The sequence below is a fragment of the Pseudoliparis swirei genome, chromosome 7, assembly GCF_029220125.1.
Source record: "Pseudoliparis swirei isolate HS2019 ecotype Mariana Trench chromosome 7, NWPU_hadal_v1, whole genome shotgun sequence".
In the NCBI taxonomy this organism is placed as follows: Eukaryota; Metazoa; Chordata; class Actinopteri; order Perciformes; family Liparidae; genus Pseudoliparis; species Pseudoliparis swirei.
In genome coordinates this window covers 15,546,734-15,560,561 of record NC_079394.1, presented here as the reverse complement: position 1 = coordinate 15,560,561, position 13,828 = coordinate 15,546,734, and the positions used below count along the sequence as shown (strand labels likewise).

General features: G+C 41.2%; 1 protein-coding gene across 1 annotated transcript; it reads left to right on the top strand.

Moving 5' to 3' along the window:
* Positions 1-666: 666 nt before the first annotated feature.
* ptgesl (prostaglandin E synthase 2-like) lies at positions 667-13,461 on the top strand. Its single transcript, XM_056418235.1, has 7 exons — positions 667-960; positions 6,999-7,190; positions 8,047-8,102; positions 8,537-8,689; positions 12,165-12,365; positions 12,461-12,578; positions 12,933-13,461. The coding sequence occupies exons 1-7, from the start codon at positions 682-684 to the stop codon at positions 13,071-13,073; spliced, it is 1,140 nt and encodes a 379-aa protein (XP_056274210.1). The 5' UTR covers positions 667-681; the 3' UTR covers positions 13,074-13,461.
* Positions 13,462-13,828: the final 367 nt, after the last annotated feature.

Sequence of the window (13,828 nt, the reverse complement as noted above, 5' to 3'; positions counted from 1 at the left end):
CGGATGATCCTCCTCCTCTTATCGTCTGCTCTTGGGGCTAAATCCGCGCCCGTTGCTCGACGATAACATCCCGGTGAGGAGTGGTCTGACTCCGGGGATAGATGTGGGCTGATTTGACCAGTGGAACACACCGAGGCTTTAAATGGATGCTGTCGAAGGGGGTGGAGGGGTGGACCTCCGCTCTCTCGCTAGAGACAAGGCGCTGATGCGGTCGGAGAGGGGATAGCATCTGGGAATAACGATGCTCGTGAACGCACCACACACGGAGCGACGCAGAGAACACACCCCAATGTATATTGATTTTGAATACGTATAATACAAATAATAAAAAAGAATACAGAAAATATTTAGGACACCTATAAATAAAGAAATAATAAAAATACATGCATTTAATTATTTTATTAATTATAACTAGAATAAACAAATACAAAAATAATACTATATATATATATTGTATTATTTTGTATTTGTTTTATATATATATATATATATTTCTAAACAATTTCTAAAAATACGGTATATTCTACAAAATACTTATTTTTAAGTATTTTATAGCATCATTTTTATTTAAAATAATAATAATGATACTTACACTGGATCTTCTTTTTTTTATTTATCTCAACGATACAAAAACCTGTCCACTCCCGCGCGGTGCATTCTGGTACTTTATGTAAATCCAACATGGCGGCCGCCTGCACGAGAGCCCTCTGTAAGGTCGGCGGTGGCATTTTGGAGTCTGCTGCCGCCCGCCGGTCCGGTACCGTCTTTTCCTATCTGCCGGGGTCCAGGAGGGCGTTCGGTTCCGGAGGGTACCGGTCCAAGCTTCTGACCTACCTGCGGACAGGAGGAGGAGCAGGGGGGAGAGTGCTCGGCTGCGCCGTCCTGCTCGGTGGAGGGTTTGGTTCATATCAGACTGTGAAGTTCAGGCTCCAGCAGCACCTGGCCGAGGAGGAGACCAAGGTGAGTCCGCTCTCCCGAGCCTCTAACGCGGCCACACTGTGAGCCGGTGTCCCGCTAATCTCCTGTTACGGTGCTCCGTTGTTGCCTAGCTTCCTATCTGCAGACGGTGTCACGCGAACGCCATCTACATGCAGTTAACTATGCAGTTACTAAAATACTGTTGGATACACTTGTTCTTTACTTTAAACGTGAACTGTATACTACTCACTATTTCATTATTAATAAAAAAACAAATTATGAAGAATTATAAATTAAGTTACGAGGCAGTAAATAAAGTACAATTAGTCATTTTGTATAATGACTACTTTTTGGTACTTTGAATATAATTTGGAAACTAATACATTTGTACCTTTTAACTTGATTAATATATATTTTTTTAGTCTTCCACTACTGTTGACAGCTTTATTTTACTTTACAGATACTCTCGATAGATATACACTATAAGTACAATAACATTAAACAAATACACTCTGGGGTATTATTATTATAATAATATCTAAACAATTTTTTAGAAGGATCCCTTGAATAAAAAAACCTGTTATTCAATATCTACATTATAATACTGTATATATGTCATTATATATATTATTGTGTTCATATATTAATTAATATTATTGTGAACTTTTCATTTGGATGCTTTGGCAACTTTGGTATCCCCTGAAACGTTGACATTGATTTTAATATTTCACTATTATTATGATCGCTGGCTGTCAAGGTGGTGCCCAGCGAATAATGTGGGCTACGTAGACAACTGGAAGACTTTCTGGGGAAAGCCTGATCTGATGAGGAGAGACGGCATCCATCCCACGTTGGACGGAGCGCGTCTCATTTCTGCGAATATGACCAAGTTGATCACCGGACTTAATCTATGACAACCCAGGGTTCAGATCAGGAACCGGGAGCTGAGTTGTAGTTTAACACCCTTCTCTGCTCTTCCATTCGAGCAGTTACCCACCCACAACTCTAGAGTAGAGACTGTGTCTGTCCCACGGCCACTTAAATTAATTCTATCAAAAGTAAGCAGAAGAGGAGTCGTACACAATAACCTTATACAAGTTAACACCATTATTTCAGCAGTGCAACAAAACAGGTCTATTAAATGTGGTCTCCTAAATATTAGATCTCTGTCATCTAAAGCTGTGTTACTAAATGATTTAATATCAGATAATCACATTGATTTATGTTGTCTCACTGAAACCTGGCTGAGCCATGAAGAATATGTCTGCCTAAATGAATCGACTCCTCCAAGTCATATTAATACTCACGTTCCTCGAGGCACCGGTCGAGGAGGTGGAGTAGCAGCCATCTTTGACTCGAGCCTATTAATAAATCCTAAACCTAAATTACACTACACCTCATTTGAAAGCCTTGTTCTTAGTCTTTCACATCCAACCTGGAAAACACTACAGCCAATTCTATTTGTGATTCTGTACCGGCCACCAGGTCCATATTCAGAGTTTATATCTGAATTCTCAGAATTTATATCAAGTTTGGTTCTTACAACTGATAAAGTTATTATTGTAGGAGATTTTAATATCCATGTGGATGTTGATAATGATTGCCTAGGTGCTGCATTCATCTCATTGTTGGACTCGATTGGCTTCTGCCAGAGAGTACAGAAACCCACTCACAGCTTTGGCCACACGCTTGATCTTGTTCTTACTTATGGCGTTGACATTGAGCATTTGAAGGTCTTCCCACAGAATCCTCTTCTGTCAGACCACAACCTCATCACTTTTGAGTTTATACTACCGGAGTGTACACCGTTAGTCAAAAGTTTCTACACCAGATGTCTAACTGACAGTGCTGTAGCTAAATTTAAAGAAGCGATTCCTTCTGTATTTGATTCGATACCACGTCTCAATATAACAGAGGACTCCTGGTCTAACTTTAGTCCGTCCCAGATTGATCATCTTGTTGACAGTGCCACAGGCTCACTGAGAATGACACTGGACTCGATAGCCCCTCTGAAGAAGAAGACAGTGAGGAAGAGGAGGTTTGCTCCCTGGTATAACCCTCAGACCCGCAAACTAAAGCAAACGTCACGAAAGCTTGAAAGCATATGGCGTTCAACTCATCTGGAAGAATCCCGCTTAGTTTGGCGAGATAGTCTTAAAATTTATAAGAAGGCCCTCCGTAATGCCAGAGCAGCCTATTACTCATCAGTAATAGAGAAAAATAAGAACAACCCCAGGTTTCTCTTCAGCACTGTAGCCAGGCTGACAGAGAGTCACAGCTCTGTGGAGCCGAGTATTCCTATAGACCTTAGTGGTAATGACTTTATGAACTTCTTTAATGAAAAGATTTTAACTATTAGGGACAAGATTAATAATCTCTTGCCCTTAACCAGTGCCAATCTGTCCTCAAGTGGAGTGGCCTTGGAAACCGCTGTATGCCCTGGTGTATATTTGGATGGCTTTTCTCTAGGGCTGCAACAACGAATCGATTAAAATCGATTCTTAAAATAGTTGGCAACGAATTTCATTATCGATTCGTTGTGTCGCGCGATTATTACGGCGCTCAATAAGTCGCGGAGTATAAACAAAGTTGAGTTGAGCGCAGAGCGGCGCAGGAGAAACAAGAGCGGAGGGAGAGACGAACGCTGCGTTGTGAGAGCCAATCAGCGCTGAGCTGCTCCGCTGTTGATGAATCTAATTGGCTGCTGCTGCTCACGTGACGCTGGATGCGGAAGTCATTCACGTCGTCGGAGACATTCACGGAGCTAAGTGCGCCTACGGGTGACGTTATGAACCCAGACACCAGGGCGCTACATGTCACGACGTGTGTGGCATTTCTACAAGAGTATAACGTAGAAAACATGGTTATTTATTCCGTGGCGGATGGCGGAAAATATTTTGCAACGGAGATAAGCCACGACGCCACTGTGAGCGCTGCGCGTGCAGACAATATTTAACGGAGCGGAGCAGCGCGTGAGCTCTGATCGCTCTTTTAATGAAGTATCGATACTAAAAATATGCTAAATCACATCGTTTTTAACGTACGGGTACTTTGTTAGTATCGCTGCAGCGTGACAGCAGCAGATGTAGCGGACTAACATTCAAGCTAACCTAACTTCCCAAACGCTGTCGACATCTGAACGCTGATTGGCCGAGACGCGACACGTCCCATCAAAGATGTTTTATTGCGAAGAGCACCACTTCACATTTTTTCCGCGTCTCACTGTAATCTCAACGGCAGCGGGCCAGGTGAAAAAAATTATAAATCGGAACGCGTCTCTGATATTGTTCAGGGGGCCGGACCACATGGGGACCACTGCTCAGGAGAGGAAAGCTGTCAGTCTGTTTGTGACGGTTCATCCACATGCTGACCAGTGAACAGGTTCATCACCATGGTGACCAGTGGGTCTCCAGCACCTTTCCATGACTTTAAACCAAATTTCCATGATTAGACATTTTGTGAAAACTCTGTCTATACGTGACAAAGTGAGAAGATGTAGTATTTAAACTAATAATGAGAATTCCAAAGCATACTGTATATATATCGTGTAAATTAACATTTGAATAAAACAAATTTGCATTACTTTTCCAAATATTTTGGGATTTTATTTTTTTCAATTACTTTTCTAGGCCTGCTCATAGCCATTTAAAAATTCCATGACTTTTCCAGGTTTTCCATGACCGTACGAACCCTGTTTTGAATAAAGGGTTGAAAATTAAAGTTTTTTAGTTTTTTAATCGATTATCAAAATAATCGTTCGTTGCAGGCCTACTTTTCTCCCATCAACCGTGACCAATTATCTTCAACGGTTTCTACTTCGAACACGTCTACCTGTCTCTTGGACCCCATCCCGACGAGGCTGCTTAAAGACGTTTCGCCTTTAATTGGCAGCTCTCTATTAGATATTATCAATGTGTCTTTGTTAACAGGCCACGTACCACACTCCTTCAAAGTGGCTGTTATTAAACCTCTCCTGAAGAAGCCCACTCTGGATCCAGAGGTGTTGGCTAACTACAGACCGATCTCTAACCTCCCTTTCCTCTCCAAGATCCTTGAGAAAGTGGTCGCAAATCAGTTGTGTGACTTTCTACATCATAATAGTTTATTTGAGAAGTTCCAGTCAGGATTTAGAAAACACCACAGCACCGAGACGGCACTGGTGAAAATTACAAATGACCTCTTAATGGCAGCAGATAAAGGACTCCTCTCTGTCCTGGTCTTGTTAGACCTTAGTGCTGCATTCGACACCATTGACCATGACATCCTGTTACAGAGACTGGAGCAGTCGATTGGCATTTCAGGCACGGCACTAATTTGGTTTAAATCCTATTTATCAGATCGATCTCAGTTTGTATTTGTAAACGATGACGCCTCGATAACCACCAACGTTAGTCACGGAGTTCCACAAGGTTCTGTGCTTGGACCAATTTTATTTACCTTATACATGCTTCCTTTGGGCAATATTATCAGGAAACACTCCATAAACTTTCATTGCTATGCAGATGATACTCAATTATATCTATCGATCAAACCAGAGGAAACCAACCAACTAAGTAAAATTCAAGCATGTCTTAAAGACATAAAAACATGGATGACCTGCAACTTCTTGATGTTGAACTCAGACAAAACCGAAGTAATTTTACTCGGCCCTGAGCACCTCAGAGATCAATTATCTGGTGATGTGGTTTCTGTAGACGGCATTGCCCTGGCATCCAACATCACTGTAAAGAATCTTGGCGTTATCTTTGATCGGGACTTGTCCTTTAACTCCCACGTAAAGCAAATCTCAAGGACTGCATTCTTTCATCTACGTAATATTTAAAAAATCAGGCACATCTTGTCTCAAAAAGATGCAGAAAAATTGGTTCACGCGTTCGTTACTTCGAGACTGGATTACTGCAACTCCTTATTATCAGGCTGCTCTAATAAATCTCTTAGGTCCCTCCAGTTGATCCAGAATGCTGCAGCTCGTGTTCTCACTAAAACTAAGAAAAGAGATCACATCACTCCTGCACTAGCTGCTCTGCACTGGCTCCCTGTAACATCAAGAATCACTTTTAAAATTCTTCTCTTAATGTACAAAGCCTTGATTGGTGATGCACCATCATATCTTAAGGAGCTTGTAGTACCATATTGCCCCACTAGAGAGCTGCACTCACTAAATGCGGGACTACTTGTAGTTCCTAGAGTCTTAAAAAGTAGGATGGGAGCCAGAGCCTTTAGTTATCAAGCTCCTCTTTTATGGAACCAGCTTCCACCTTCAGTCCTGGAGGCAGACACAGTCACCTTGTTTAAGAGTAGATTTAAGACTTTCCTCTTTGACAGAGCTTATAGTTAGGGCTGAATCAGGTTCACCTGGTCCAGCCCCTTGATATGCTGCTATCGGCTTATAGCTGCTGGGGGACGTTTAGATACACTGAGCACCTATCTCCTCTTTTCTCTCTCCTTAAGGATGAATTTTCATCTCTCAATCACACATTACTAACTCTGCTTTCTCCCCGGAGTCCTTTTGACTTCACGTCTCATCGGGTCATCGGACCCTATGAGACGGCATAGATCCTATCTGCCTGATGGATCATCGAGGTCTGGGTCGTGGAATTCCTGCTACCGACCATGCCACTGCCCTGTTGAGACTCCGCCCACTCCTCCTCCCCACCGCCATCTGCCTGATGGATCGTGGAGGTCTCCATCGTGGAATAAGCCTACTATGAACTATTCATACACTGTCATATTCATTGAATGTATTTTAACTCTAAATCTGTCCTTCTGTACACATTACATCTATTGCATCTGTCCATCCTGGAGAGGGATCCTCCTCTGTTGCTCTCCTGAAGGTTTCTTCCTTTTTTTCCCCCTGAAGGGTTATTTGGGAGTTTTTCCTGATCCGATGCGAGGTTTTGGGGCAGGGATGTCTATGTGTACAGATTGTAAAGCACTCCGAGACAAATTTGTAATTTGTGAAATTGGGCTATACAAATAAACTGAATTGAATTGTGTCTGTGTTCAGGTGACCAAGATCCTTTAGAGATCAAGTGTAAATGTTAAGAGTACGTCGTCTCTCCTCTTCTGCCTCGTTCCAGGTCTCAGGAGGAGGAGGAGTGAAGTTGACCCTGTACCAGTACAAGACCTGCCCGTTCTGCAGCAAGGTGCGAGCCTTTCTGGACTACCACGGGCTGCCGTACGAGGTCGTGGAGGTGAACCCGTTGATGAGGAAGGAGATCAAGTGGTCGCTCTACAGAAAAGTGCCGATCCTGATGGTGGACAGCGACGTGGTGAGACTTCATGTGTTAAAGCTGCAATTTCTCCCCTGACCACCAGGGGCGACATAACTTTTTCAGTGAGTTACCGGGAGATGGTGTTTGGTACTCACTCCATATGTAGCGTCAGCTTTTGTGACGTCCACCTACGGGGGGGGGGGGGCTAGTGAGAGTGTGCTCACCTGTGTGCGCGCATCACGGCTGAGCGATGCGCTCGCCGGCATCAGAGCTCTGCCGCGCGCGAGCCGTGAAGAGTTGTTGACGGGGGGGTGCAACTGACTTTTTTTCGTCCCGATGTGATGCCGCCGGCATCGGAGCTCTGCGGCGCGCGAGACGGAGAGCCGAGAAGTGTTAACGCGACACAGAAATGACATGATGCTGGTTAGAGACGATCAACATCAGATCGGTCAAATACGCAAAGGCGCGAAGTAACACAAGTGGCATTACGCATTGTTGATTATTTTCGCCCATGCGTACCTGCGTACCAGTTATGTGCACCCCTGTGTATAGCAGAAAAAATGCCTTATGTTCATTTGGTACATTATGGTAATTTAGAGTCAAACGGACCATAAAGCAGGTGGATGCTTTAGGGGCGGGGCTACAAGGTGATTGACAGGTCTCCACCAGGCCTCCTCAGTTCAGAAATGGTCACTTCCTGTTAAATGGTTGCAAAAACCAAGCTGGCGGAACTCGAGGCTTCATACCTGTAGTTTTGATCCACTTCCCGTATGATCAAATAAAAGTTAACAAGAAGTAAAAACATTTTCTCGACCACTTTTAAAGTGGAAATCTGTTGAAAAGGATTTGTTATTTATTATTTATTTCCCCCATAATTAAACCATCTGTGTCTTTTTATCTTTTCTCTCTGCAGCAACTGAACGACTCGTCCGTCATCATCAGCTCCCTCAAGACGTATTTGATCAGCAGGTAAGTCGTGTAAATTATGTCTCAGGTATTTTTTAGATAATCTACAAATTTCACAGTTTAAATTAATCTGCAAATATTTTGATGATCAATAAATTGTTTGCGTCATTTTATTTAACACAAAAAAAATAAGTTCCTGCTTTTAAAATATGAGATTTCTATGCTTTCATTTCGTGGAATGTGGCGGTAAACAAAATAATATTTTAATATTAATAGAAAAGACATTTGGACTGCGGGAAATTTATAACGAGCGTTATTTCCCTATTTCCGTACTTTTTAAAAAAAAATGTAAAGAGCTAAATAATTAGCTGATTTAATAAAGAAAAAAATCGTTACTTTTCTCTTAAATAAAAAGGCAAATAAAACTGGAGGTAAAGAAGGAAATCTGTATATTTTTGCTGTATTTCTGATTTTTGACCTTTTCTTCTCGTCTTCAGGGACAAAAGCATGTCCGACATCCTGCGCTGCTACCCGGAGGTGAAGTCCGTGAACGACCGCGGGAAGGAGGTGACTGAGTACGGCAACAAGTACTGGGTGATGCTGGGAGACTGCGAGGCGGCGGCGCTCTACCCCGACAAGGGGGCACAGAAGTAAGTTCGGACCCGGGTGCCGGTCCCAGACCTGATCCTCTGCACACAGTGTGAATCTATCTGGGGTCAGATGTGAGGAACCGACCTCCTCCACACGTATACAGACTGTCTGTTTACACTCCAGCATGTGTCAATATGTGCAGAGAGTTGCGAAACCTCTTTATTTACAAGCAGCGTGCCTTCAATTGTTGAAATGTTTTCCAGTTCTTATTCATCTTGTGACATTTTTAAGTGAAAAATGCATGCTCTCCCCCCCCCCCCTATCACTTTCATTTACTTTATGAGTTAAAAGTTAAATTTTCTGTTTTAATTTATTGTATTTGTAAAAGTAAGATTTTATGTTTTTATTTATTTTAATTTGTTAAAGTAAGATTTTACATTTTTATTTGTTTTAATTTGTAAAAGTAAGATCTTCTGGTTTTATTTTATTTGTAAAAGTTAGATTTTCTATTTTATTTGTAAAAGTAAGATTTTATGTTTTAATTTAATTTGTAAACGTAAGATTTTATGGTTTTTTAAATTTTATTTGTAAAAGTAAGATTTTCTATTCAATTTGTAAATAAGATTTTATGTTTTAATTTAATTTGTAAACGTAAGATTTCATGGTTTTTAAAATTTTATTTGTAAAAGTAAGATTCTATGTTTTTATTTTATTTGTAAAAGTAAGATTTTATGTTTTAATTTAATTTGTAAACGTAAGATTTTATGGTTTTTTAAAATTTTATTTGTAAAAGTAAGATTCTATGTTTTTATTTTATTTGTAAAAGTAAGACTTTTTATTTGTTTTAAAGGTTTTATTTTTTAAATGATCAACAACAAAAAAGTAAAGCCTTTTGAGCTACACCAATAACACAAATAAAGATTATAGTTATTATTAGGGATGCACCGATCCATATCGGCCGATATTCCCATTATCGGTTTTGATCGGCGTTCTCAAAACGGCCGATCAAACTTGGCCGATCAGATGACGTAACATCTGCGAGAAAAACTATCAGACGTTTCAATCGCAGCGCATCGCAACGGAGTAAATGCGCCCGGCGAGGGCCGGCAGAGGTCAGAGGTCCACGAGGGGATCCTCACCACCGAGCGGCGTCCCCGTCCCCTGAGTTGAATCACTGGGTCGACTCAGCCGACTCTCACATGTCTGCCCCTAGAGACTGATGCTCACGGTAAACGCATTCGATCCGGAGCGCGCGAGGGTTTTGATAAAAGACGGACGGATTTTCGTGAAAACATCCGGTTTTGCAAAGTTAGCGGACAGAACCACGTGAAACAACATCCGTCTATCAAAATAAGATGTCGACAAATCATGCACTAACACATACAAGTAAACAATGAACTGATTTTGTGTCTTTATAGATCGTTTCTGAGATTTAGCTTAAATTATGCTAACATTAAAACATTTTTACTGTACCAAGGAAGAGTTTATAAAAATAAGTCAGACTTTTGTATGTTAAAAAATGTCCTGTATATAGATTTCCCCAGGAAATGAATGATGCAGATGTGTTCCATACCAGGCCCGGGGTGGGTAATCGGGAGAATCGGGAGAGTTCCCGGTGGGCCGCTTCACTTCTGGGCCGGTCGAGAATTTTATTTGTTGACATTTGTCACGTTGGTCCATCTTCTCTAAAAGTAGACTACACACACGTTCAGCATTCTGACACCGCATCCTCTGCATGGGCTGTACCATATGAGGAAGGTCTCCCCTCCCTCTCAAATAGAGTTGGTTGGGTCCGGAGCCGGTCTTTTCAAAAACGTTTTCTCAGATAGGCTACTGATAGCTGGGCCGGCCCTACCGCAACGATACGCGTCAGGGAGCATGGATGGGAGGAAGAGGCCATGCAGGAGGGGCTGAAAAACCCAGGTTGAAAAAAAGTAAGGCATTGAAGGAGGAGTATGCCAAATGTACCGTATACGCCTCCCTGCGTAATGTTCACTTAACAGCTGCAGCGGGGCTCTGTCTCGGTCACCAGTCGTCACACATTCACAAACATATTCTGGAGTTCTCCAAGCCACAGTTCATATCCATAGCGGCGATTACGATTGTATAAGTGAGCAATGCATCACAGCTACCTATTAAGAAATACATTTTAGAACAAATATATATTAAAAAATCGCCCCAACCTGGTTTCGATCTCTTTAGCGCAAAATGAAACTTCACTCAAAGAGGTGCAGCCTATATGCTTCGTCACCTGTTATAGTTTCAGGCATTCATCCATTACATCACATTTCTTACGTGTCCGGGAACAGTTTGGTCGAGGGGATCTGAAACAATTGGTTACCTTGGGTGGATATTAACGCTTCCAAACATGTTTATATAGCGATGCTTGTTCTCAAGGTTACGACCACACAACACCGACACATGTTAACAACAACAAATGTACATATTGAGCGATGTTTTTATAAATAATTTTCAGACTATCATAATACAAAAATAGTATTGATGAACTTTATTTATATAACGCGAGTTTAGCAAATGCTTCTCTGACGTCAAATCAGAAAATAAGTATTTATTTATTTCAAATTTTGTTAATTTATCAACCTGTCTTTGTGGAATAGTGGAATATTTAGTTGTTAACTTCTCATCGTAAGTGGATTATAATTTAACCTTTACATTTTTTGTTTAACCATTGTATAAATAAATTTTAAAAACTACAGGATAGTAAGAGCTGAACTGTTGCTTCATTTATCAAATTTCCACTACCATGAAAAAAGTGGGCCGGTCTTGGGCCTGAGATTCCCGGGCTGAAAAGTGGCCCCACTCCGGCCCTGTTCCATACATATCTGAAATCCCCTATAATAGCAATCAAACCATTTTAATGAATCAATTAGGACATTTTTCAAAGTAAAAGTCCTAAATGGTTAAAGAAATCTGTCATTTTTTAAATGTTTGAGGCGCTCTAGATATGTTTTCCCTCAGAGTCCCAGGCAACGACTGATGCAGATGTGTTCAGGACGTCCCTGACTTCCCCTAGCCTGGCAATCAAACATATTTACTGTTGCAATAAAAAAAAATTCAAAGTAAAAGTCCTAAATGTTTAAAGAAATCTGTAATTTCTTTAATGTTTGAGGTGCTTTATGTATGTATTTCCTCATAGTCCTAGGCAATAATGCTACACAATAAATAGAATGCTTCAATCGGCACCGTGATCGGTATTATCGGATCGGCAGATACTGATTTCAGTGATCGGTGATAGGCACCAAAAAACCTGATCGGTGCATCTCTAGTTATTATATATATATAGGACTTCATCAACAAATGGCACCTTGAACTTTGACCCTCTTCCTCAAACACATCTGCTGTGCAAAGCATTGTGGGTCAGCATAGCCAGAAAAAGCATGCTGGCCGCATGCAGTACAACATCCTGGTACTTGAAACACTGACGTACTCCATCTTTTAGTGGCGTCGGCGTCCGCATGCTCTTATTTTGAAAGGTCGCTCTTGTCCAATGGCGTTGTTGCACTCTGTCCTCAGAGAGGAGAGGAAGTGGCGTCAGTGGGCCGACGACTGGCTCGTGCATCTCGTCTCGCCCAACATGTACCGGACCTCCGGCGAGGCCTTGGCCTCCTTAGATTACATCGTGCGGGAGGGGAAGTTCGGCACGTACGAAGGATTCTTCGCCAAGTACGTCGGCGCCGCCGCCATGTTCCTCATCGCCAAGCGGCTGAAGAGTCGGTAAGAAGACACGTTCCTTTAGATAGTTTAGTCCAATGTTTTGTTCATGGGGATGTTTTTAATGTACGTTCTTCTTCTTCTTCGTTGGTACACAGACACCAGCTGCAGGACGACGTGAGGCAGGACCTCTACAAGGCCGTTAACGACTGGGTGGCGGCCATCGGCAAGAAGAGGAAGTTCATGGGCGGAGATCATCCCAACCTGGCCGACCTGGTGAGAGGAGTAATATATATAACAAATAAAATGTTTATATATATTTTTTAATCCATGTATATATATTTAATTGTTTTATTTTATATATATTTTTATTTTATATATTTAAAAAATTCTTTCTGTATTAAAAAGTTTTATACAAAAAAAATATTAACATTTTCTTATATAAATAAAAAATATTTAAAAATTGTGTTTATAAATATATTGAATATATAGAAAGTTATCGTCGAATAGTGAAGGTATAATAACATGCAAACTTAAGGCTGTCTGTGTTGATTATTAGTTTTTAAAGTGTCCTTTAAGGGCCACCGTACAGGCGTCTTTGACTCTCATCCTCCATGATTCCCCCTGCAGAGCGTGTTCGGTGTCCTGCGGGTGATGGAGGGCCTGCAGGCCTTTGACGACATGATGGATAACACCAAGGTCAAAGGCTGGTACCGCCGCGTGGAGCGGGCGGCGCTCCAGCACGAAGGCAGAGAACACATGGAACCGTAAAGAACCGAGAGCACACGGAACCGTAAAGGACGAAGAAACGAGTTCAAACCTGCAGACATTGAATTCGAGCAAGAGGTCTCAGTGAAAACCATCAGCGGCTCGCTGCCCTCTGCTGGTGAACAGCCGATTGTCACATCGATTGTTTCTGAATGAACACGGTTTATTTTGGCTGCTGCAAGCATTCAAATAATTGTAATGACAAATAAAATGTAAAAACCTATTATAATTTTTCCTGATTATATACAAAATAATTTGCTTTGGTTGGAGGAAAATTAACCATCGCTGACTTGTAAGTGATTGAAATGGTTGATATTTGTATTAAGTTGATTTAAAGGCCCATACCTTCAGTTATGTCTGGAGAAAAATAAATAAAGTTAATTAGAATTTTTTTGTGAGAACTTGTTTCCGAGTTTATTTATCTAATTGATCAATAAGATCTGGTCTCTCTTGGGGTTAAATTATATTAAACTAGACTTCTTAATTCATACTCAGACCAACAGTTGTTTGATAAGTGTGCAGCATTACATCGTCACGTCACTTTAATTTTTCCAAATTAAATTTTTTTTTTTAAACCCGTCTCCGGATAACATTTTGAATAATTTAAACGGGGAAAAAAGCAAAGTTTAACCCCACATACAATGTTCCTTGTCTTGGTTTACTATAAACAGAATAGAACTTCAGTAGAAGATTACAATTAAATAAAAAGTGGTTTTAAAAAGAGTTGAGGATGAAATGTTCAATAAACTTGCTTCTTG

What these genes read in the sequence shown, in the direction of transcription:
- ptgesl (XM_056418235.1), top strand. Translation starts at nt 682, where the DNA reads ATGGCGGCCGCCTGCACGAGAGCCCTCTGTAAGGTCGGCGGTGGCATT. An exon ending in CCCGACAAGGGGGCACAGAA is followed by an intron (nt 8,690 to 12,164) that starts GTAAGTTCGGAC and finishes CTCTGTCCTCAG; the next exon opens with AGAGGAGAGGAAGTGGCGTC. An exon ending in GCCAAGCGGCTGAAGAGTCG is followed by an intron (nt 12,366 to 12,460) that starts GTAAGAAGACAC and finishes GTTGGTACACAG; the next exon opens with ACACCAGCTGCAGGACGACG.